General features: G+C 43.6%; 1 protein-coding gene across 1 annotated transcript in view; it reads right to left on the bottom strand.

Moving 5' to 3' along the window:
- The window catches only part of VSTM4 (V-set and transmembrane domain containing 4), an 88,620-nt gene that overhangs the window by 11,881 nt on the left and 54,402 nt on the right, over nt 1-22,337 (bottom strand). The window contains exons 6-7 of the mRNA XM_036829487.1: nt 16,546-16,652; nt 15,094-15,155 (exon numbers count right to left, since the gene is read on the bottom strand). Of these exons, the coding sequence (XP_036685382.1) occupies nt 15,094-15,155; nt 16,546-16,652 (169 nt within the window). The remainder of the gene's footprint in view (nt 1-15,093; nt 15,156-16,545; nt 16,653-22,337) is intronic.

Below are 22,337 nucleotides of genomic sequence, written 5' to 3'. Positions count from 1 at the left end.
AGCTAAAGGGGAAGTGGGGTCAGGAGAGCTGCCCCACGCTCATCAGAGGCCTGGCTTGGTGTGGAGGGACAGAGTATGTGAGGGCGTGGCTCCAAGAGCAGACACGTGGTGCTGACACTGACGAGAGGATGATGAAGGAGGAGGGAATCCCTTCAGGTGACCACTTGTCTCTCTCCACAGTCTCACCCACAAAGGACTCTTAACCTCCAAGGACGGATCAAGTGTGACTCTTACCGGCATGGGATGGAAGTGACAAGGGTGCAGGCTCTGCTTTGGTCAGGCTGCATGTGAGGTGGCAACAGACTCTTGATTAGAGGTGCCCATTGAACAGGTAGAACTATGAAGCCAAGCGTCAATGGGGTAGGACTGGAAAATCCAGGGGAATTTTCCAAGGTACCCGCTGGAGCCACATGCCAGGTCTGCTCTCACCGTCTCCTTGGGGTTGAGGTCAGTGGTCCAATGGGATCTCTGGCTCTAGTGGTATAACTGATACCAGAATCCTCCCTCAGAGCTAGCAGCTGGAATCCAGCTGCATTCTCACATCCAGCAGGCGGCTGTGACTGCTGACTTAGGTGCATCTTGACAATCTGAGTCCGGACCCAGAGACCAGGACCCTTTGTTTCTGTGCACGGAGATAGAGGTGCTCTCTGAGGCCCACTTCCTTTGTTGTTTCAGCCATCTATAAGCCTTGCAATTATATCTGCCTACCTCACACCCAGCTTCCCTTCCACATGGTTACTCGGTGACTCATGGCCAATAACCCAGTGTTCTCTAGGACTTTGGAGGGCTTAGAAAGGCTCTCTAACTCAGCAGAGAAGCCTTGGATGGAGATGAAGATTTTAAAGTCTTATCCAGGTGTGTTGGCACCTTGGGCTGGATGAAGTCATTCGGAAATCATGAGCTGGGCAAATTCACATCATGCTCTTGAATCTGGAGAATTCAAAGGCTGTTTAGCAAAGTGCATTACCAGAATGAATTTGACATGACGGAAAGTCACATGCCCCTGGCTAATTGCTCTGAGGACAGACAGAAGTGACCAGCTTTAGAAAGTGCTGAAGCTTTGCACTGAAAGGCCTGAGGCATTACAAGTCATCAGACAGATGGATATCTCTAGATTTCACCAACATATGTTTTGGAAGCTAAAATGTGATTATAGATAACGCTCTTGGGGAGGGTCCTGATACATGAAACTTTTCACAGTGGCACAGTGAGAGCTCCATGATCTAATACAGTCACGTATTTTCTCTTCCCTGTGGACCATAGATGTATGTTTTCCCAGCTGCCTTCCAAAATTACTTTTCCTGGCAGTATTATTCAAGAGAATGCTTATGCTTTGAAAAAGAGAGTGTTTGGTTACCTACTACATAGGAGTCCACTCTGAGAGTCTTCAATCTTGAACAATCTTTAACACTTTTCTAGATTCATCAGACTGGGCAAGGGTCTGTCTAGGGGTACTTAAGAGCATGGACTCTCGGAGACTGAAAAACTGCTATTTACTGGCTGTGTGACCTTAGGTAAGTTACTTAACCACTCTGTGCCTCTGTTTCCTCATCAGAGGCATGGGATTCATAAAGTGGGATTAATAATAGTACCTATCCCACAGGGTTATTTTGAGGATTAAATGCATTAATATATGTAATGTACTTAGAAAATTACCTGGTAGTCCAACAGTAAATGCTACACAAGGGCTCAACTATGACTACAATTTTTATCGTAGAAACGAACAAGTGTTGCTTTAACAATTTCCCTTTGAAATATTTAGGGGCAGAGAACTGAAGATACTCAGAGGTCATTTGGAAAACATTATGTACCAGATGCTGCTGGATGCCATTGGACGTCAGAAACCAAGGCAAAGGAATGGCAAGCTTGGGCTCAATAGCTAGCAAGCGACAGAGCCAGCGCAAGAGCTGGCCTGTAACCACACCACTCAGGTCCATGGGAGTGGTGACTTTGTCAAACTTATCCATTGCTGCACCCAGTGGTATGCAGGGAAATTGCCAAGCAACTGGCCCTCCAAGAAGAAAACTCTCATTTGTAGCATTTGCTGATTTACATGTGTAAATCCTCCCGCAATGGCTGATTTCAAGATGCCGAAGAGATTTGTTTTCTCTAGTGGATAGGAGTGGGCTGGAGCACGCCACTGTTTATAACTTAGCTCCTAGGAAGATATCTGACCCAGGTGCTACCTGGTGCATAGGAGATACTCAATGCTCATTTTTAAATGAATGAGTGAATAAGACAAAATGAAAGAAAACCAGTCTGACACTCATTAAAAACTGTTCTGTGGATATCCTTGGTCCCAGGAATGTAGGAAGAGGATGCTCTCAGAAATCATGGGCAGAACCATGGGACTCATTTCTCTTTCAGCCTATCTAGGGTTTCCATGAGTACAGTCTACTGAGAAGTACGATACTTGGGTTCTACTACTTGGAATCATATAAAATCTGCATATGGCTTTCAACTTCATGGTTTTAAAGACAGATGATAGGTAGATATAGATAGATGATAGATGATAGATAGATAGATAGAGAGATATCCTACATTGGGGAGGGTATGAGGAAATGTTCACTCTCATCCTTTGTTGGTGGGAGAATAAATTAAGAAAACACTTTTGGAAGGTAATTGGGCAGAATCTATCAAAATTGAAAACACAGATATACTTTCCCATCATAATCCCATTTCTAAAAATCTCTCCTACAGAAACACCATTAAGCAAATTTGTATCTGAAAGGATATTCACTAGAGCATTGATCCAAAGAGTTAGAAATTAGAGTTGGGACTGATTAAAGAAACAATGATGCCATAACACTTTGCAGTCATGAGAAGAATGAGGTAGATCTATATGTACTGATATAGAAATATGAGCCTGATATATTGTTAATGAGAAGACAATTCAACGTGTGAACATTTTGTTTAGGATTGTTTTTAGGGAACACACAGAAATGGATTTGTCATAATCCGTGGACAAGACCTACAATGACTGTGGGTCGACTGTATATACACTTTGGGAATACACACATATATATGGATTTAAGTTTATATGTACATAGAAAAATACTTAGAAGAATATAAGCCAATCTCCTAACAGAAGCCACCTGTTAGGAGGCCCAAGGAAGAATTTTACTTTCTGTTTTAACAAATAGAGATCCTGAAGTGCCAGCCTTACTCCTGCACCCCATGCAGAATTACCATTACAGCTTTTATCATGAAAACCCATCCAGTAAAGTCAGGACAGAAAACACCCTCGACCCAGTGACATAGGACTTTACTGAGTGCTTTTGATGAGAGGCAGCAGACCCCAGAGTCCAGCGAGGAAGAACAGGGATTGGGGGCCAAGTGCCTGGTCAGATCCAGCTGTGCCACTTCCTGGAGGGGGGGTTTGTGCTGGTACTACTTCCCTATGCCTCCCCTGCCTCATCTATGAGATGGACACATTACAATGCATAGGTCAGAGTCATCCCAATGTTCATATTGGTAAACACTGGGATAGGGCCTGCATGGGCAAGTGCCATCAAAGTGAAGGTGAGTATCATCACCATCATCACCATCATCATCACCATCACCATCATCACCATCATCACCATCACCACCACCATCATAATCGCCATCACCATCACCATCACCACCACCAGCATTATGTTCTAGACACAAGGTACAGGGCAAGCATTAGGAGCAAATACAAAATAGTAGGAGGTATGCTAGCTTATTTGTTGGATTCATATGTAATATGGGCAATGGGCACATATGATTGAATTCATAGTTTGTATTCATCATCTTTCTATGCACACTCTAATCTTAATTCACAAGACTGTGTCTTATTGCATCAATGTACTTGTTGGAATTTATAAATTCAGCTTTAGGAACTTATAATAATAAATGAGAATTGAATCTGGCTAGGGAAACAAAATCCCCTACATGTACCATTAGTTTGTCATGAACTCACAGTACCACATAGAAATTTTCTTCCTGATATTTTGGATGCCTACCTTGATGTTACAGATAGGTTGATGATGTTTTTCTTTCTTTTCTTTTTTTCCAAAATGGCACTTCATTTCTAGTATTCTCTATTTGAGACTGAAAAAGTCTTTTAATAACAACTCTGAAGTGCTCTGTATTCAAAACTGAAGTTTTAAATGAAATAGGCTTTTTTAAAAAAAAATCAAATGTGAGCAGAAATGATATTGTTCCATGAGATTACAAAAATGAAATAGAGTGAAAAAGTTAAAAAAAAATATTTCCCAGCAGTGCAATGATCCCAGCAATGAAGTGCCCAATAAAGGCAGCAAATCAGCTGAGCCGAGATGGAAAACAAGCTACCACTCTGAAGGGACATTCCCTGCAGACACACAGAGATGGCCCTGCCCCAGAGTGGGCCCAGGACCCCCGGGAGCAGGGTGGGCCTGTGCGACCAGGCAGGGTCACTCAGGGGACTGGACCCACTGGGCTTCCGGGCCTGCCTCCAGCCTGGACCATCCTCGGGCCCGGCTCACTTCTCTGCTGCCTGTTCACCTTTGTCAGGGGGCTCCAAGGCTCCTGTCCCCATAGCACCTCGTACACTGCCTGTCAACACTGAGTGGGAGACTGCAGAATGATCCAAAGGAATCTGTGATGCAGCAAATTGGCGAAACACAGCTCCAAGGTGGTCAATTCCAAAATCACCTCCCTCCTGAAAGCACAAAGCCACACTACCCTTCTAGAACAGGGCGAGGCAGACTCTCTCTGCATCACTTCTACAGAATTCCTGTCTCCTCCCAAAAGGGGGTTCCCAATGAGTGCTTAAGGTGCTACCAGTCTTAAAAGACTCCTGAAAGTAACGGCTTCACTTGGCCCATTGTTAATAACATCAGAGCCTCAACCAACCTCCACTGGCCTGTGATGAAGCTGAGAAGCATCCAGCCCCGTAGCTGTTTTTAGACAGCGCGAAGCACGGAGGGGCCTCGGCACGGACCTCGTGGTCTGCGGGGAAGTGACAGCCCCGCGTCAGGGCTAAGAGTCTCTAATACGAGACGTTCCCACTGCCACTTCGGGGAGGCCTGATCTCGCCTCCTTGGTGATCACATCCCACTTACGAAAGGCCCAGCCACCTGCCGTCCCCCGACTGAAGGAAGCCCGTGAAACGAAATGACTTCTGTTTTCCCCACTCTCATCCCTTCCGAAGCCCCGGCATCTATTCTTCCCTCCAGTCGACATACATAACTCCCCGTGACAATAATGGGATGTGCATGTGTACCGAGGGGGCATAGGATTTTTATCTCTGTAAAAATGGTACTAGCGTGGTACAAGCAAAGTTTTTGTTTTTTTCCCAAGGCTTTTACTTGGGGAGATAGATTGTTCATGTGCTTGTGGGTTTTTCCTTCTTTTTAATTTTAAATCGAGATTATGAACATATTTTATGCAGGTTAATATATTTTTTTCATGCAAAATTTAACTGAAACCAGTGCTAGCACATTTAACGACAACAAGAGAAATTCTTCAGCTTATTATAAACATCCTTCAAGAAACCTGAAATGCGTGTCCTCTGGAAATAATTTTGCTGGGATTTGGGTTATTATTAAAATCCTCTCAGAATTCTATCACTGGTGTCTAATGTGCCTCAAAGCCCTTTTTCTGCTACTGATCAGAGAAAAACTCTTTTTGGTCTTGCAAGTACACTGTCAATAGTGAAAACTGAGCTGGAAGAGGGGGCTTCTTTCCTGACACCAGGCAAACACTCAATAGGGCTGGCACCTCAGTCCTGGGCTGACCACTGGGTGCAAGGCCCACTCCTAAGACAGGTTGCTTTCAACTATGATGGAATGAACCTCGTCCCTCTGTTTTAAGTGCTCTGATCTCTCAGATTCCATGAGAGGAGGCAGGTTTACTGCAGACTTTAAACTCAAAGGAATCCCAGACACGCAGGTCTTGGTCACACATTCCCTACGTGTCAGAATTCTCTACCTGCGACTGTGAGGGGTCCTAGGAGATCACAGGACAGGGCTACACACAGCTGAGACGGGGATGAGCTATCCAGGAAAGGTTTACAGGAATGAAAGAGAGTCACAATGCCCTTTAGAAGCAGATTCTCATGTTTAATTCTCTCTTTGTGGATAAATAAGAAAACCCACCATTCTCCCAAGTGGGCTGAACTGTCTCACTAAAATGTAAATACAACTATCTCCGGAGGTGGCCGGCGATGACTCTGTCCTGCCAGCCATGACCCAACCAGAGCTGGCTACTGTTTGTTAAGTTACTCAGAGCTGCACTTCTTAAACTTTAATGTTCATCAGATTCATCTGGAACCTTGTTGAATTGCAGATTCTAATTCAGTAGGTCTAGGGTGGGGCCTGAGCTTCCGTTTTTCCAGCAAGCTCCCAGGCAAAGCCCAGGCTGCTGGTCCATGGACCTCACATTGAGCAGTGAGGACTTAGAGCTCCAATCTCAGATCTCTGCCCTCAATTGTTCATTCATTCCACAAATAGTCTGCAGATCCCAGGTCCCCCACTGGGAACAGAGTGATGGGCAGGTTGTCGATGACTTTAAAACTAATGCTAATCAAAATTTAAAACTTCTGGGCATCAAAGGACATATCAACAAAGTGCAAAGGCAACCTACAGAATGGATGAAAATACTCACAAATTGTATATCCAAAAGGGGTTAATATCCAGAATATATACAGAACTTCTATAAACACAACAACAAAAAACAAGCAATCTGATTTTAAAATGGGGGAAAGACTTGAATAGACATTTCTCCAAAGAAGATATACAAATGGCCAACAGGCACATGAAAAGATGCTCAACATCACTAATCATTATGGAAATGCAAATCAAAACCACAATGAGATACCATCTCACACCCATTAGGCTGGCTACTATATTAAAAAAAACCCAGAAAATAACGAGTGTCGGTAAGGATGTAGAGAAACTGGAACCCTTGTGCACTGTTGGTGGGAATGTAGTATCATGCAGCCACTATGGAAAAGAGTATAGCGGTTCCTCAAAAAATTAAACAGAGAACTACCATGTGATCCAGGGATTCCACTTCTAGGTACATATCCAAAATATTTGAATGCAGGGACTCAAAGAGATATTTGTACATCCATATTCACAGCAGTATTATTCATAATAGCTAACATGTGGAAGCAACCCAAGTGTCCATCCACAGATGAATCGATAAACAAAATGTAGTATATATACATAAGCTGAAATATTATTCAGCCTTTAAAAAGGAAGAAAATTCTGACCCATGTTGCAACATAAATGATCCTTGACAACATCATGCTAAGTAAAATAAGCCAGTCACACAAGGATAAACACCATATGATTCTACTTATATGAGGTACCCAGAGTGGTCAAATTTATAGACAAAGCAGAAGGGTAGTTTTCAAGGGCTGGAGGACAGAGTAGAGAGTTGTTACTTAATGAGTACAGACTTTTGCAAGATGAAGAGCTGTGGAGATTGCACAGCAACGTGAATATACTTAACACCATTGAACTGTACACTTAAGAATGGTTAAGATGGTAAATTTTATGTTACGTGTATTTTAACACAATTAAAAAAAAACAGTTCCCACCGTCTGCACTATCTAAGGTGTCTACAATGTACAGCCTTCACAGCAAGAGAGATGTAGAGGTCACTTTGTAAGAAGGAACCACGTGGTTGCCGTGGAGGAGGAAGTCCATTCAGGTGGGTTAACATGACTTCAACATGGAGTGGGAAGTGCTGAGACACAGGTGAGGCCAAGTGCTGTAGGAGGCCCATGGAGAGGCCCTGGAGTCGGATGGATGGGGAGGTGGCGGGCGTGAGAACCAGCCGTGGCGGGGGTTAGCCTGGGGTCAAGCCCAGGCTCCTGCGAAGGAACAGACAGGCTTCGGTCACCAGTGGACATGGGGGTGAGGGAGAAGAAGGCACATAGATTCTGGAAGCGTGATATCCCAGGTGGAGCAGACTGCGGGAAGGTGATGAGGTCTGTGTGTGCCGTGGTAAGTTTGGGGTGCGCTTGGAGCCTCCGGCAGGGTGTATCATAAACAGTCAGAAGAACCAGGCTGGAATTGACTTGAAGAGCCAGGTTAGGGAGCCAGTGGGCTGCACAGGCGGCCGCTGCACCTGTGAGAGTGCTGACCCTCGCAGGCAATGTGTTCAAGGAGAAGAGGACCCCAGAGACAGGTAGTACTCTAGAGAGGTGGAGGGGGTGAAGCCAGCCTAACCATCTGGGGAGGGGCGACAGCCAGGAGGGAAAGCAGTCAGCTGGGGTGATGGCAGGTGACCCACGTTACCTCCAGGGACAAGGGCATCGATGCATCGAGGGGTCAGAAATAACAGATTAACTGAAAAGGGTCATGAGAGTCGGCAATCGGAGGTCCCTGACATGCAGAGCATAACTCTGATGCCTGGGAGAGTCCAGATTTGTGGAGGAGTGGGACTGAAGGGACAGGAGGCCTCAAAAAGAAGGTGGTGAGTGATCCACATCTTGGAGGTGAGTGGCAGCTCTGTGGGAGGATGGGCGGGGCAACAGGTCCGGACAGAGCCCGTGGGGCCCAGGGTAAGATGACCTGGACCACACGGGGTAACGGGGTGGAGCGTGAGACAGATGATGACAGCTGCCACTCGCGGGAAGCCCTGCTTCATCCTGGAGGCACGGGGGTGCCCACGAGAGTATTTTAAGCAGGGAAATGACATGATTGGAGTTGCGTTTTAGAAAAATCCCTAGGCAGCAATGTGGGAGAGGGAGCAGAGTGGGAGACAGGATACAAGAGACCCATTGGGAAACTGGTGGTAATTAAGCCCCTGATGTTCCTACTTTTCCTGTGTCTTCAGTCTTTTGCTCACAAGTGACAGTTTTCTCCTTAGAGAACGGGGGCGGCCTGACCTTTCCGGCTACCGAGTGCTACATACGGGTGACTTGATTATGGAGAGAGAGGACTCAGAGGTGAGGCACTGAAGGACCCTCAATGAGGAGGCATGACCCTGAGGCAGGAGGAGCCCACGGGACTGCATCCTCCCCTGTGAGTTGATCTGGGGATGCTGCCCTCCTCCCTTCCAGCTCACGGTCCCTGTTGCTACCGAGGTCTCGCCTCCACGTCACAGAAACTGTTTGCTTTCTCTTCTTTCACTTGGTCTCTGAATCAATAAGTGACCTAAGGCAAGAAAAAGAAATCAAATGCACTTCCGGCTTTCTCTGCTTCTTCTGAAACAAGGAAGCAGTGACAGCTTTTCCTGGAAGTGTGTGAATTAGCTCAGTGGGTTCAGGGAGCCCTAAACCATAGGGAAGAAATGGGGGTCTTCACTGTCAGTGTTCAAGGTTGTTAGACAAAGGGATCACATTGTCCAGCAGAAAGAGCCTTGGTGATAACACACGGCCTCATGAGCTGATGAGCTAACTTTGAGAGCAGGTTGTTGGGTTAAAATAGGGGAGAGCAGTTTTGATAACTTGATTATAAAAAGTCTAAAGTGCCTTTCTCACCTCTTTTTTTCTTCTTGAGTCCTATCATTTTTTTTAAACCTTCCAACCACTGTTAGTCTCTGGTATACACAGTTCTTGCAAAATGCGACGTTATCTTGGAAACATAAGAAAAGATGCCCACTTGTTAATGCTCTGAGGGTGAAAACACAAGGAGCCAGGCTTGTAATTTTCGCCTGGAGTCTGAGGGTCTGTCGGGAGTTGGCATGTGTGGTTGAGATGAGGGAGATGGAGCCTACAAAGCACCTAGCAGAGGGGCTGGCACACAGTAGGTGCTCAGTAAATGGGGGTTCTCGCTTTTTGCCAATGAGTCAGTGGAGGTGGCAGGCAGGTTGCTTCCTTGGGGTGAGCATGTGTCAGTATCACTCTGGAAAGAGCGGCTGGGTGACCGGAGGGCTCTGTGGCCTGTGACCACTCCAGGAAGCACGGTTTTATGGATTTTGTGGCAAAATGCAACAATTACAGAATTAAACGCCTAAATTGGTACCAGACCCCAAAGAAAAGATGTTGCCAAGTTATTTTCTAAATTACCCACTAAGGCCTGTGTGAGTCAACAAGTAGCTATTGACTTTAGTTTCAGCTGCCATCAAGACATTGATTTGAGAGATAAATATTGACCAAATTGAGACCAAGGTCAATGCTGGCCTCCTGTGAAAATAAATCTTAATATTAACCAAAAACTGCAGACGCTACGCCTGGTATTTTTGACTCTAAAACTGCTGGTCAGACAGAGGTCCACTCAAAGTCAGCTCTTTTCTTCACTGTGTATTGTTATAGGTGCAAACTGGTCTCCAAATTGACTCGTTTCTGGAAAATTTGGTATAAAAATTTCAAGCCTTTTCATATCTTAAAAGATCAAAGGACAATTGGTATTTAACAACTGTCATGGGTGATATTTCCCTAAAACAAAGAATCCATTTTGAAGTGCAGATAACTGCCCCAACTTACTTTCTGTGAAAATTAAGAATTTCCTATGTTGACTCTCCATCCAGAGGGGCATACCAACACAAACAAACAAACAAAAAGTCAACCATAAAAACTTGCAATTAAGACCAGTTATTTTTGAAAATGCTGTTGAATCTACTTTGTTTGTAAGTGGCCCCAAACTGCTTAAGGCAAACTGCTTTTACAGCTGTGGACTAAAGAAAGTTGTCCATTCAAGGCTGCTGACACTGCCCCATCTACTGGGGCGGCAGCACTGTCTTCATGGGAGATGCAACGCTACCCCCTGTGGGTTGCAGGACCTCACTTTTCTGAAACAGAATGTTTGTGTGTCCTCACAGGCAAATCTGGGAGTGGGGGGACTTATTGTGAGAATTAAATATGATGACTTGCAAAAAAGCGCTTTTTCTTATATATCCCTGGGATATATCAATGGAACGTCAATAAAGAGCGGTTTCTGTTGTTACCAGGGGTAAAAGATTGGATTAGAAACAACAGGCCCTGGGCAACTTAGAATGTAAGATGGGGGAAATTTACAAAGTATAATCATTCTTGAGGTTGTTGATAAATATCAGGATTAAGAATAAAAGATCTGGAAAAGATACACACATACACACACAGATGTGCAGTGATATGGACAGCTGGGAGAGAGTTTCCTCAGACTATCTGGGGAAACTGATTCTCAACGGATGGGATAAAGGATGCCCCAAGGAAAGTTGATAGTTTTAGCCTTTGTGTTCAATTGAGTTTCCCAAAGTCTACTGAATGACCAGAAATCTATTAAAATCAGCAAAAACTCCGCTGCTACATTTGAGGACAAGACAGTGTAGTCAATAGAGCAGAACTGATAAGGAATTTTTGATGATATGAACCAGATGGAATCACACTGTATGAAAAGCCCTTCAGGACCCACAACTCACTGCAGGCAAAAGGAGGCTTTCTTTGGAAAACAGAGGAACCATCCTGTCTAGGAGAACAGCAGAAACCTGGGCACAGAATAGGAAGGTCAGGGGCAAGGCTGAGCCATGAGAGGATGTCAGAATCATGCACAGAGATCCAGGTTCCACTCTGAGACAAGGCTTCAATTAAGCTGGTTAAAACCTCATGCTCTGGCTTCAGAAGGACAAAGGTTCAAGTCCTGACTGCAGCCCACAAGCTGCATGACCTTGGGTTAGTCGTCCATCTGTCACCTTACGGACTCCGAGTCTCACTGTGCCCATCTATAAAAGCACAATGACCGAACCTACTCCACAAAGCTGGGGTGCAAAATCACACATCCCCATCCTGTTGGACACTGCTCTGGTGTGGAGAACACAGCAGTGACCAGAGCAGACAACCTCCCTGCCTTCATGGACCTTGCATTCTGAGAAGAGAAAGGCAGGTAATAGATGCATGTAAAAGTACGTCAGGATGCCTCTCATGGGGAGTTCCTTCAGAGGGTGGGTGGTGTTTTATATAGAGTTTCAGGAAGGCTTCTCCACTGAGTTGATATTTGAAAAGAGACCCTAGGGGGTGAGTAATAAGCCACAGACATAGCCTGGGGAGGACGGTCCAGGCATATAAGACAACAAAGGCCCTACCAGAACATGCTTGGTATGTTTAAGGACTAGCAAGGAAGACAGAATGATGGGAGGGGAACGAGAAAGGGGGACAGTGGTAAAAATGATGTCAAAGAGGCCATGGGGGCTAGATAATTACAGGGCTGCGCTGTCCAATATGGTAACCAATAGCCAAATGTGACTATTAAGCTCTTGAACTGTGGTTCTGAAATGAGATGTGCAGGAAGCATAACATACACACTGGATTTTGAAGACTTAGCAGAACAATAAGCATTAAAATATTTCATTAATAATTTTTATACTGGTTAAATGATAATATTTTGATATATTGGGTTAAATAAGCCATATTATGAAAATTGGTTTCACCTGTTTGTTTTTACGTCTTTAATGTGGTTACTGGAAAATTTAAATTACATGTGGCTTGCATGATATAAAGCATTAGAGGCCACAGTAATGAGCATGGCATTTATGCTGAACAATATGGGAAGTAAACAGAAATGCACACAAAGTGCTTAGCATATTTCCCAGAACAGAGTGGAAAATGTTTATGAAACTAGAATTCCATTCACAGACAAGCTACTCAAATGTAAAGGCAAATATATTTGGGGGGAAGACTTTGGATTCAAGAAAAAGTAATAACAGAACTAATAAAAGTTAAGTTTAAATAATTGTTTCGAATGTAGTGATGAAGTATAATGAAACTGGCAAGTAGCGATTATTGAAATATGAAACATAAAGTTAAATAAAAAAGAATCTGACAAAAAAGAATGACAGATAAAATTGGATCCATTCCTAAATTCCAAATGGATGAGAGAAAAACAGGCAAAAAAAAAGGAAAACATATAAGTATTTCACTGTAGCCATCCTGGTAGATGTGAACTGGTTTTCTGCTTCTAACCTCCATTTCCATGACGCCAATGAGATTAAATACTTTTCATGTGCTGATTGGCTATTTGTATGTCTTCTTTGGTGAAGCACATGTTTAAGACTTCTGCCTATTTTTTTGTAGTGTTGCCTTTTTCTTTTTTATTGATTTGTAGGTGTTCACAAATTCTAGGTAAGGATCCTTCATCAAATATACGCGTGGCAGATACACTCTCCCCATAGGTGGCTTCCCTTTTCATTCTTGTACTGATATCTTTAATCAGAATAGACCTTCTAAATTTTAATGTAATCCAAAGTTTTCAGTCTTTGCCTTTATGGCTCATACATTACATGTCTTGTTTAAAAAGCTTTGCTTGCACTGACCTTATGCAGATAAGCTAATTTTAAGAAGTTTTATTTTTACCTTTCTTACTTAAGTGTATGAACCTTCTCTAATTACTTTCTGTGTGTGGTGTGAAGTACAGGTTATGGGTCATTGTTTTTCATGTGGAGATCCTACAGACCCATCACTGTATACTGAAAATATAATCCTTTCTTCACTGCACTGCAATGTCACTTTTGTCATAAAATCAAGTGACAATACATATGTAGATATGTTTGGGGCTCTTTAGTCCTTTGGTTTATTTATCTATTCTTGTGCTAATACCATTACTTAATGTGCTTAATACATTAATGCTAATACCATTACTTACTATACAGCTTAATTACTATGGCTTTAATATAAATCTTGTGAATTGGTCTATAAATTCTTCACTTTGTTCTTTTCCTTCAAGATTATCTTGGCCCTCCACAAGGCCAAGATAATCTTATTATCTTACATAAACATTTTAGAATTGGTTTGCCAGTTTCTCTGCCTCTCTCTCCCTCTTTCTCTCTTTCTCTCTCTCACACGCAAATACACAGCTGTTGAACAAAATTGGCAACAAAATAAATAACAATACGATTACAAAGTTAAAAAAAATTAAATCTTCATGCATCCATACTGATATAAAGAAATTAGTGAATAAGTCAATGAGGAAAGGGATCCAGCTCTTCCTTACAGAAGAATTTCAAGTAGTAAATGGAGATGGATTGAGGAAAACAGAAATCACCATCAGTTCACCATAGTAATAAGTGCTGCAAGCAAAATCCACGGATGAATGCTAAAATGAGTAGACGAAAGTTCAAGGAAAAACAGGCTATTTGCACAGGATTGATGTATCTCCCCTAAAATACCTATTAATTACTGTGGTGGTCTTCATATGTGTCCACAAAGTCTTTGAGACCCCTCCCTGAATTCAGGAGGTGCAGCTTCACTCTCCTCCCCTTGAGTGTGACCTGGACTTAATGACTGGCTTCTAACAAATAAAGTATGGAAAGGGGAAAAATAGTGACTTTATACTGAAGAAACCTGGTAGACCCACCTTCACCAAGTGGTCACGGTCAACATCATAGCACGTCCGCTCCATGGGACGCTATGAGAAAGGCATATCTCCTCTGTGTTGTTCTTCCCTCAAATCCATAACCTCATTTCTAATCATCAGAAAACCTCAGAGAAACCCAAATCAAGAGACATTGTAAAAAATGCAGCTACTACTCTTTAAAAGTGTCAAGGCTGTAGAAGCAGACAGACGGAGGCACTGGCCCTGATTGGAGGAGACTAAAGGAGACAAGACCACGAAATGCAATGTGACAGCCTGGATGGGATCCTGCACCAGAAAAAGAACATTTGTGGAAAAACTGCTGAAATCTGATCCAAGTCTGGAGTGCAGTTAATGGTAATGTGCTGATGGTAACTTCTTAGTTTTGACAAATACACCATGGCTATGTGAGAAGTTAACCTTAGGAGAAGCTGGGTGAAGGGTAGACGGGAACTCTCTGTACCATCTTTCTAACTCTTCCGTAAAACTGAAATTGTTTCAAAATTAAAAGTATAACATGTTTTCTGGAAAGTTCTTCAGCAGTCTCTTCAGAGTGGTTATCAAGACAAATTTATACAAGCTGGTCCACTTTCTATTTTATACCTTTCTGAGTGCGATTTTTTCCCTTCTTTTCAAAAAGGAGCATTGATAATGAAAGGTAATTCCATTTGGATTTTTAAAAAGCCACTCTGTGGGAACTAGCTACGGAGAAAAGCTGACTCAAAAGCTGACCCAAGAAGAGAGAATGCCTTTGCTTGGGAACAAAGCACCAAGAACTTGGAGCATGTTTTCAGTCAATAAAGGTACTCCTTGGACCAGAGTTGTGTTTAGGGCTTGAGGGGACAACACAGAGAATGTGGTTACTCACCAGGGCGACTTTCCTTTGTGGCTTCAGCAGCTTCGGTTTATGGAACGGGGCAGCGATGGGAGCTGTGGAAGCACATCAAGGGTTTAGTTTGCAATTCCTCCCAGGACTCTTAAAACCCACATATCATGAGTACCACAGACAGAGAGCCTCGGACATAGGGGCCCTTCCTGTCCTCGTGGAGGAACTCTAGTTTCTGATCCAGGTAACAGCTGGACTGGTGCCCCTCAGGGCAGGGTGATCTTCTCCTAGCCTTTGGATACGTCATCCTCTCCTCTCAACAAGGTCAACAAAACCACAGCATAAAACACCACCAGCTACAAAGAGGTCAGATGTGCAGGTGAGAACCAGGTGCACTTGGTAAAGGCTGAGGCTGGGACCTTCCCTGGGGCTTCCTCCTAGCTGCACGCTAATGCTGACAGCGGTGACCTTTGACCCTCACAGCAGCCCTGGGAGGTCAGCAGGGAGGGTCTTATTGTCCCCATCTAACAGAGGAGGAAACCGAGGCTCTTCTTCCAACATCATGTAACTACCTAGTATTTAGATGAACTGGGACTTGAACTCAAAGCCAGGCTCAACCACGTGGCTCTCTGAGTCTCGTTTTCGTCTTTCGTACAGTAGGGCACCGTCTATGCTGACTGAATGAGGTGATACAGCAGTACAACGCCTGGCGCAGAGCAGGGGCAGCTCCCTTCCCTCCCCAGGTCCGCAAGTGTCGTGCCTCACAGGACGCTCACGCCTCCCAGCCCCTTCTGTCCACCCAGTATACGTTCAGTCTCAGCACCACTGCCTTCCACCACAGGGCGCAAAGGGTGCCAAGGGGCCATCCTGGGAAGCCCCAGTTGAGGGATAAAAGGGATCCTGTCTTGTTCTTAAATTATTCATCTGGGCAACCCTTGTGTTCCTAACTGTGTATCAAATCCTTTGATGTATGACCTTCTCCTAAATTGGCCACAGTTATTTTAGGAACGATTTATAAACAGTTTTACTTCTCACCTCAGGAAATGCTCATCTTCCTCATTTATGTTGCTCTAAGTCATAACTGGAATCAAATAATAACCCTCATTTTAATCCCCAGAACAAATCCAAAATAAATTACACACCTGGTTTTTATCTTGAGGAAAATCAGAGAGCCTTCTTTCCCTTGAATGAACCAAGAGGATGCTGACACCCCCTTGGTCCACCCTGCTATGTGCAGAGCAGGTTAGTACTTCAAAGGGAAATACACTGTGGAAGAGTCTGTAGAGGTTGACCCCCGCTAAAGCCCTGCGCGGCCAATGGCAGTGCCCCCAGCCCACCTCAGGGACGGGGCTCAGTTATGACCAGAATCTAGGTGGGGTTCTCCAGACCATATAATCAGGGATGTCACATCCTCCCCCTGCCTACTCTCCTGTCCTGATCTCACATCAGACCCCAGGCGCTCTCCACATGGATGACTGCTGGCTGGCTTCCTACCTTTGGCAGGGACTGCGGGAGGAACGTCAGCTTTTTCCTTCCGCCTCTTGCCCTTCTTGGGCTGCAGTGGGACCAAGCTGGTCACGCTGGTGACAGTCTCCCCTGAGCTGGAGAAGAAAAAGGTCCTGGTGAAGGCAAAGGCAGGCTTGTTCCAGGGAAAGGAAAAGGAAGCAATAGTTTCCGAGTACCCCGTGTACCTGTGTGTAAGGTAGGGTACTCTTAGAGCCGGACTGGGGTCACTCTGTGCCTATCTCCAGGGATGTCTGGAGGTCTGGTACTGACCCTTGGCTAAGGATGATGAATTGAGCTAGTTAGGGGTTTGTAATGTGCTGTGTAAAGTTCCAAAATCTCTGGAGAGACCCAGGGCCAGCTTGCCTACATTGTTTTGGGATGTATAGATTGTTTACACCTGGTTAATGGGTTTACACAGTCTGGCTTGGTTACATCACCAGTAGGATATTAAGATATCCCTAAATCTTCTCCTTGAGCTCCCCTAAAACCAACGTTCCTTGCACACATCTTTGTGGTTCACAATCCAGAGACAGAGCAGCACCTGTGCAAGTGAGAAGGGACCCTGGGGAGTTGCAGCTGGGAGTCCCTAGGGCCCCCCATGATTGTTCACACTTTCTCCTCCTGTTGTATGTACCTTCACCTTTAAGGTAAAGACTGAGTTAACCCTCAGGAGTGCTGTGAGTGTTTTCAATTATCTGGGTGGTTACCTGTGTAATCACTGTAGTATCAGATTCTATGTGTTACCGTTATAACCCAAAGTAATAGGTAAGCCTTACATTACAGGTAACAAAACCAAGATTCAAAGATGCTAAGTGACTTGCTCTAAGTGACATTGTTTGTAAGCAGACAACACGAAAGCTGCAAACCCAGACTGGCCTGATGTGAAACCTGTTCTCCATGCTACCTGTGGGGTGGAGTCCAAGCACTTCCTTGAATGGCCATCGTCTTATTTCAAATGCATCCTATGGCTCCAGCAACCCAGAGGGCAGCCTCTTTAAGAATCTCTTGTCCTCAGACACATATTCCAGCCAGGTAGGTACAGTTACCAAGAGAGGCTTGGTAACTCCCTTGATCTCCCTAATACAAAGGATTTCTAGAAATCCATAAGATATGACCTAATAGTCAAGATGAATGAAGGTGGTAAACAGTTTTCACACAAGAGGAAAGGCTCGTACCTAGGAAAACATGCTAAAACTTCCTCAAGAAAGAGGAATCCAAATTAAAATGTACTGCACTTTCTTTCTGCACGTATCAGAATGGCAACAATCAAACTTAAGGCAGAGCGCTCTTTTGGCAAGGGTGGGAGGAATCAGGCACTCAGAAGTATCGCTGGTACAAGTGTAAACCCTTCCTGATGGAGAGCAATTCGGCACTCAGGATCACAGGGGCTATCAGAATTACAGAGGCTTATACTCTGTGACCCGGCAATTTCACTTCTGGGAATTTATTCTGTGGATATCCTTGCATGGGTATGAAATGTACATATAAGTCATTATAGTCCTGTTGGTAATAGCAATAGATTAGAAACAACCCAACTGTCCATCAGCGGGGGACTGGTTAAGGAAATTATGGTGAATCCACAAATCAATCCACACACGGGGTCCTTTGTAACTGTAATGCGGAATGAGGAAGCTATTTATCTAGGGATAAGAAAAGACACATTGTTAAGTGAAAAAGCTAGGTGTTGGACAATGTGTAAAATGTGTCTTTTTTTTGTATAAAAATACAGGAAAATAATATATATTAGTATTTATGTACACAAACATAGAGAAACTTTGGAAATATTCACAAGAATTTAAAAATAGTGGATCCTTAAAATGGGGGTGCTGAGGAAATAAACAGAAGGAAGATTGGACAAGGAGAATTATCACTGTACATATATTTTTAAATTAATTATTTAACTTTAAAATTTTAATTATTAAATCATGTGATTGTATAATCTTTGAAAAACAGTAAATTAAACACTAATAAAAATTTACATATATTTAATAAAAGAAAACAGACTATTCTAATATAGTCCTGGAGTTTTAAAAATAAACAAAGACTGAGTCACGTTGTGGGGAAATTTCCAAGAATACAGTTCACACTGAGAGTCCCCAAAGATAGCTTATTTTTATTGGGAACAGAAATTCTAACTGGCCATGGCTTTAGAGTACAGGGTCAACTGTGTAAATTTACAAATAGCCAAAAGGGATGTGTGTTTACAAAACTCTGGCCACAAAGAGAAAACAAGGGATCAGAAACCCTCAGAACTGTTTAAATACACAACCACACATACAGCTTCATTTCCTAGCTTTTTAAACTCCTGAAATGTTTATTTTTTCTTTCCATTATAAATTAATGCACGTTCATGTTTTAAAATGGTAATTACAAGCATGGAGACGAAAGAAAATAAGTCTATCGTAACCAAAACATGACCTTCATAAATATTTCCAGACTTTTTCCTCTTCCGTGTTTTATTTTTTAAAAAAGACTATTTTTTTAGAGCAGTTCTATGTTCACAACAAAATTGAGCAAAAGCTACAGAGATTTTCCATAGACCCCTGACCACCCCCATTATGAACATCCCCACCAGAGCGGTACACTTGTTTTAATTGATGAAACTACCTTGACACGCATCATCACCCAAAGTCCACAGTTTACATTAGGGTTCACTCTTGGTGTTGTACATTCTATGGGTTTGGACAAATTTATAATGTAGCCATTACTGCAGTATCATACAGAATAGCTTCCATGCCCTAAAATTCCTCTGTGCTCTTCCTATTCATCCCTCCCTCCCCCACCTCTGGCAACCACTGATCTATTAACTGTCTCCATAGCTTTGCCTTTTCCAGAATGTCACATATAGTTTGAATCATACAGTATGTACCCTTTTCAGATTGGCTTCATTAACTTAGAAATATGCATTTAAGTTTTCTCCATGTCTTTTCTTAGCTTGATAGCTCATTTCTTTTTAATGTTGAATAATATTCCATTGTCTGGATTTACCAGGGTTTATTTATTCATTCATCTACGGAAGGACATCTTTTTTGCTCCCAAGTTTTGGAGATTATGAATAAAGCTGCTGTCAACATCCATGTGCAGGCTTTTTGGGGACATAAGTTTCAACTCTTCCTTGGTTCTTATACATTGTTTTTTTAAAAAATAATATTGTATTACAATTTTGCATCCTTCTTTTTACTTAATCTACACTTTCCATATTGTCACATCCTCCCACTATTCCAGTGAGAAGACATGCCACAGTTTACTTAGCCTTCCCCTGACATCTAAACATCTAATTTGTTTCCCAGTTTGATATACAAATAACATTGCTATAAATATATTTGTGCATAATGGTTTTCCATTCTTAGACTTTTGTTTTTGGATTCTTAGACCTGGAAATACTAGTTCACAGAGGAGGATCATTTTAAAGGTTATTCAATACCCACTGTCAAAAAAAAAAAAAATACCCACTGTCAAAATGATTTCCGACAAGTTAGTACTACTTTATAGCCGCTTGGTCAATGGATGAGGGCATTTATCTTTTCATCCTTTTTAACACCAGATTTATCAGTTTAAAACATTTCTCACTTAATGAAGAAAAATGTGATATCTCCTTTTACTTGCATTTCTTTGCTTGCTAGGAGGAACATTTCCCGTGTTTGTCTAACTGTGTTTCCTTATTTATGAATGATGTATGGATACCTTCTGCTATTATTTATTAGGATCGTTGAGTCATTCTTATAGATTTGTTTGCATCTTTGACATCAATGTGACATGCTTATTGCAAACATTTCCCGACTTTTGAATTTTGGCTTTTTGTTAAATGCGTGGTCATTTGTTTTTGCTAAAATCATTTGATATTTTCTTTTTGTCCATTGCCTCTGAGTTGGGATTATCCTCGCCAGTTGCAACTCACACCCCACAAAATCAGATTATATTCCCCCTTCCTCTTCTCTTTTCTTGGCTTTAATTCTTTAGCTCTTTAATATAAAATGAAAATTTTGAGACATCATAAACTTAGGCCATTATGCCCGGGGCTTTCAGTAAGCTGAAAAAAGATCTGCTTTGTCATCACCATTTCTCCTTGAAAACAGTAAAACTACACTAAACTAAATTCAGTTCTACTTCATACCTCAATCATGAGCGCTCAGATACAATGAGTCACCACAATGACATACGATAGACAGTTATTCCCTCAGAATCTTACATTTCCCGTTGAGCCAGCAGGGCTGGTAGGAATTTTTGGCCAAGTCCGTCTTATGATTCACTTACGAGAAAAGTTATTCTACATCTTGGGTTGCAACAGGACTGTATTTTGTGTCTGACACAAGGGAGTGGGCATTGCTGGAGCCAGTCAAACCAAGGAAGATAGAAAATAGGCCGGAAACTCCAGCTAAATTAGAGAGCTGTGTGATCGGAGAGAAGTGTTATTTGTGGGGAACAGGGCTGTTTTTCTGGCTCCAACAAGGGCGGGGCAGGAGGCGCACATGTGGGACCCTTGTTGTGACATGCACAAAGTTCCGGCCTGGCCGCCTCTCATAGGAGTCTCTGTCCCACAAAGACTGGGCACCTCTGCTCCGTGGCACGTGGTGGCTGGATCTAGCAAACGGGCACTGGACAGGGGCAGAAAGCCTGCACTAAATCTGCTTCCACTCTGACTAGAGAGGTGATACAGGGCAAGTCACTCACTTCCCTGGGCCGCATCCCCCAACCTATAATATGGGGAGATGTACCCTTGCCATCTATCTCACAGGGTTATAGTTAGGGTCAGATAAGAAACTCAGCCTAAATTAGATGGGGCATGAAATGGCTAAACCGCATGGATCCTAATCTCCAGCGTGTGGATACAGTAGGGGGGTAGGGGCATGTCATGGTGCTACCCAGGGAGAATAATATTGCTGCTTGGGTATCTCATAGTGCCATGTCTTGGCCCTGAGGGGAAGCACAAACTTCAACTTAAACCTTGATCAGAAAATCTTTCTGCCGAGGGAGCACAGTGCACCCTCCTAGAGCCACAGACGTAGCAGTGCTGTACAAGTGCCAAGCAGGACAGAGCAGGCGAACAGGGCGTAGAGAGAGGCTGCACCCCTGAGCAATGGGTGGCCACTCCAGGGCACTAGGTAAAGCAGGCAACCTGGATTTTACCAGGCACTGAACAAATTGTGAGCGATCATATTTTGCAGAAGCTAAAGTTAATAAGAGCTATGCCTGTCTACCCTACGCAAAGCACTGTGAAAAGTGCCTGATATCCATAATCTCTGACCTGCCCAGATGGGAAAATTAAGCCTCAGAGAAGTCCAGGCAGGAGATCTGGGATCTGATCCGGGTGGACTTGCCTCCTTGGTCCTGAAGCAAGGACTCTGAGCCCAGCCCAGACAACAGAGAACAAGAGAACTAGGGCAGGAAGAAGGTCAATCAAGCCAGATCCACAATGGCTGCTCTAGGCTTAAACCAGCTCCCCAAAAAGGTACCGGAAGGCGATATCAGCATTCCACTGCACTTTCAGTCTGTACTAAATCCAGGACGGTTACAGCTGCTCAAAGCCCTGCCCTGGTGCGAGGAAGAGGGGCCAGCCTGAGTGCTAGGGTCCCGGAGGCAGGAGCAGTGACTGGTGCCCAAGACCAAGGGCCATCCTGGCCCAAGATTGGGCAGAGAAGGAGGGGAGCACATGCCTGTCCCTGGGATTGTGCTGCCCAAAGGGAGGTGGGTGTGGGCAGGCCAGCCATGTGGAAATTCTGTGCCTCTACAACTAAGTGAGTCTGGGAGCAGAAAAAAAAAAAAATAGTATAAACTGAGAT

This window comes from Balaenoptera musculus, chromosome 16 (genome assembly GCF_009873245.2).
Source record: "Balaenoptera musculus isolate JJ_BM4_2016_0621 chromosome 16, mBalMus1.pri.v3, whole genome shotgun sequence".
Lineage (NCBI taxonomy): Eukaryota > Metazoa > Chordata > Mammalia > Artiodactyla > Balaenopteridae > Balaenoptera > Balaenoptera musculus.
Note: the sequence above shows the minus strand (reverse complement) of the source record. Positions and strands in the feature narration are given on the sequence as shown.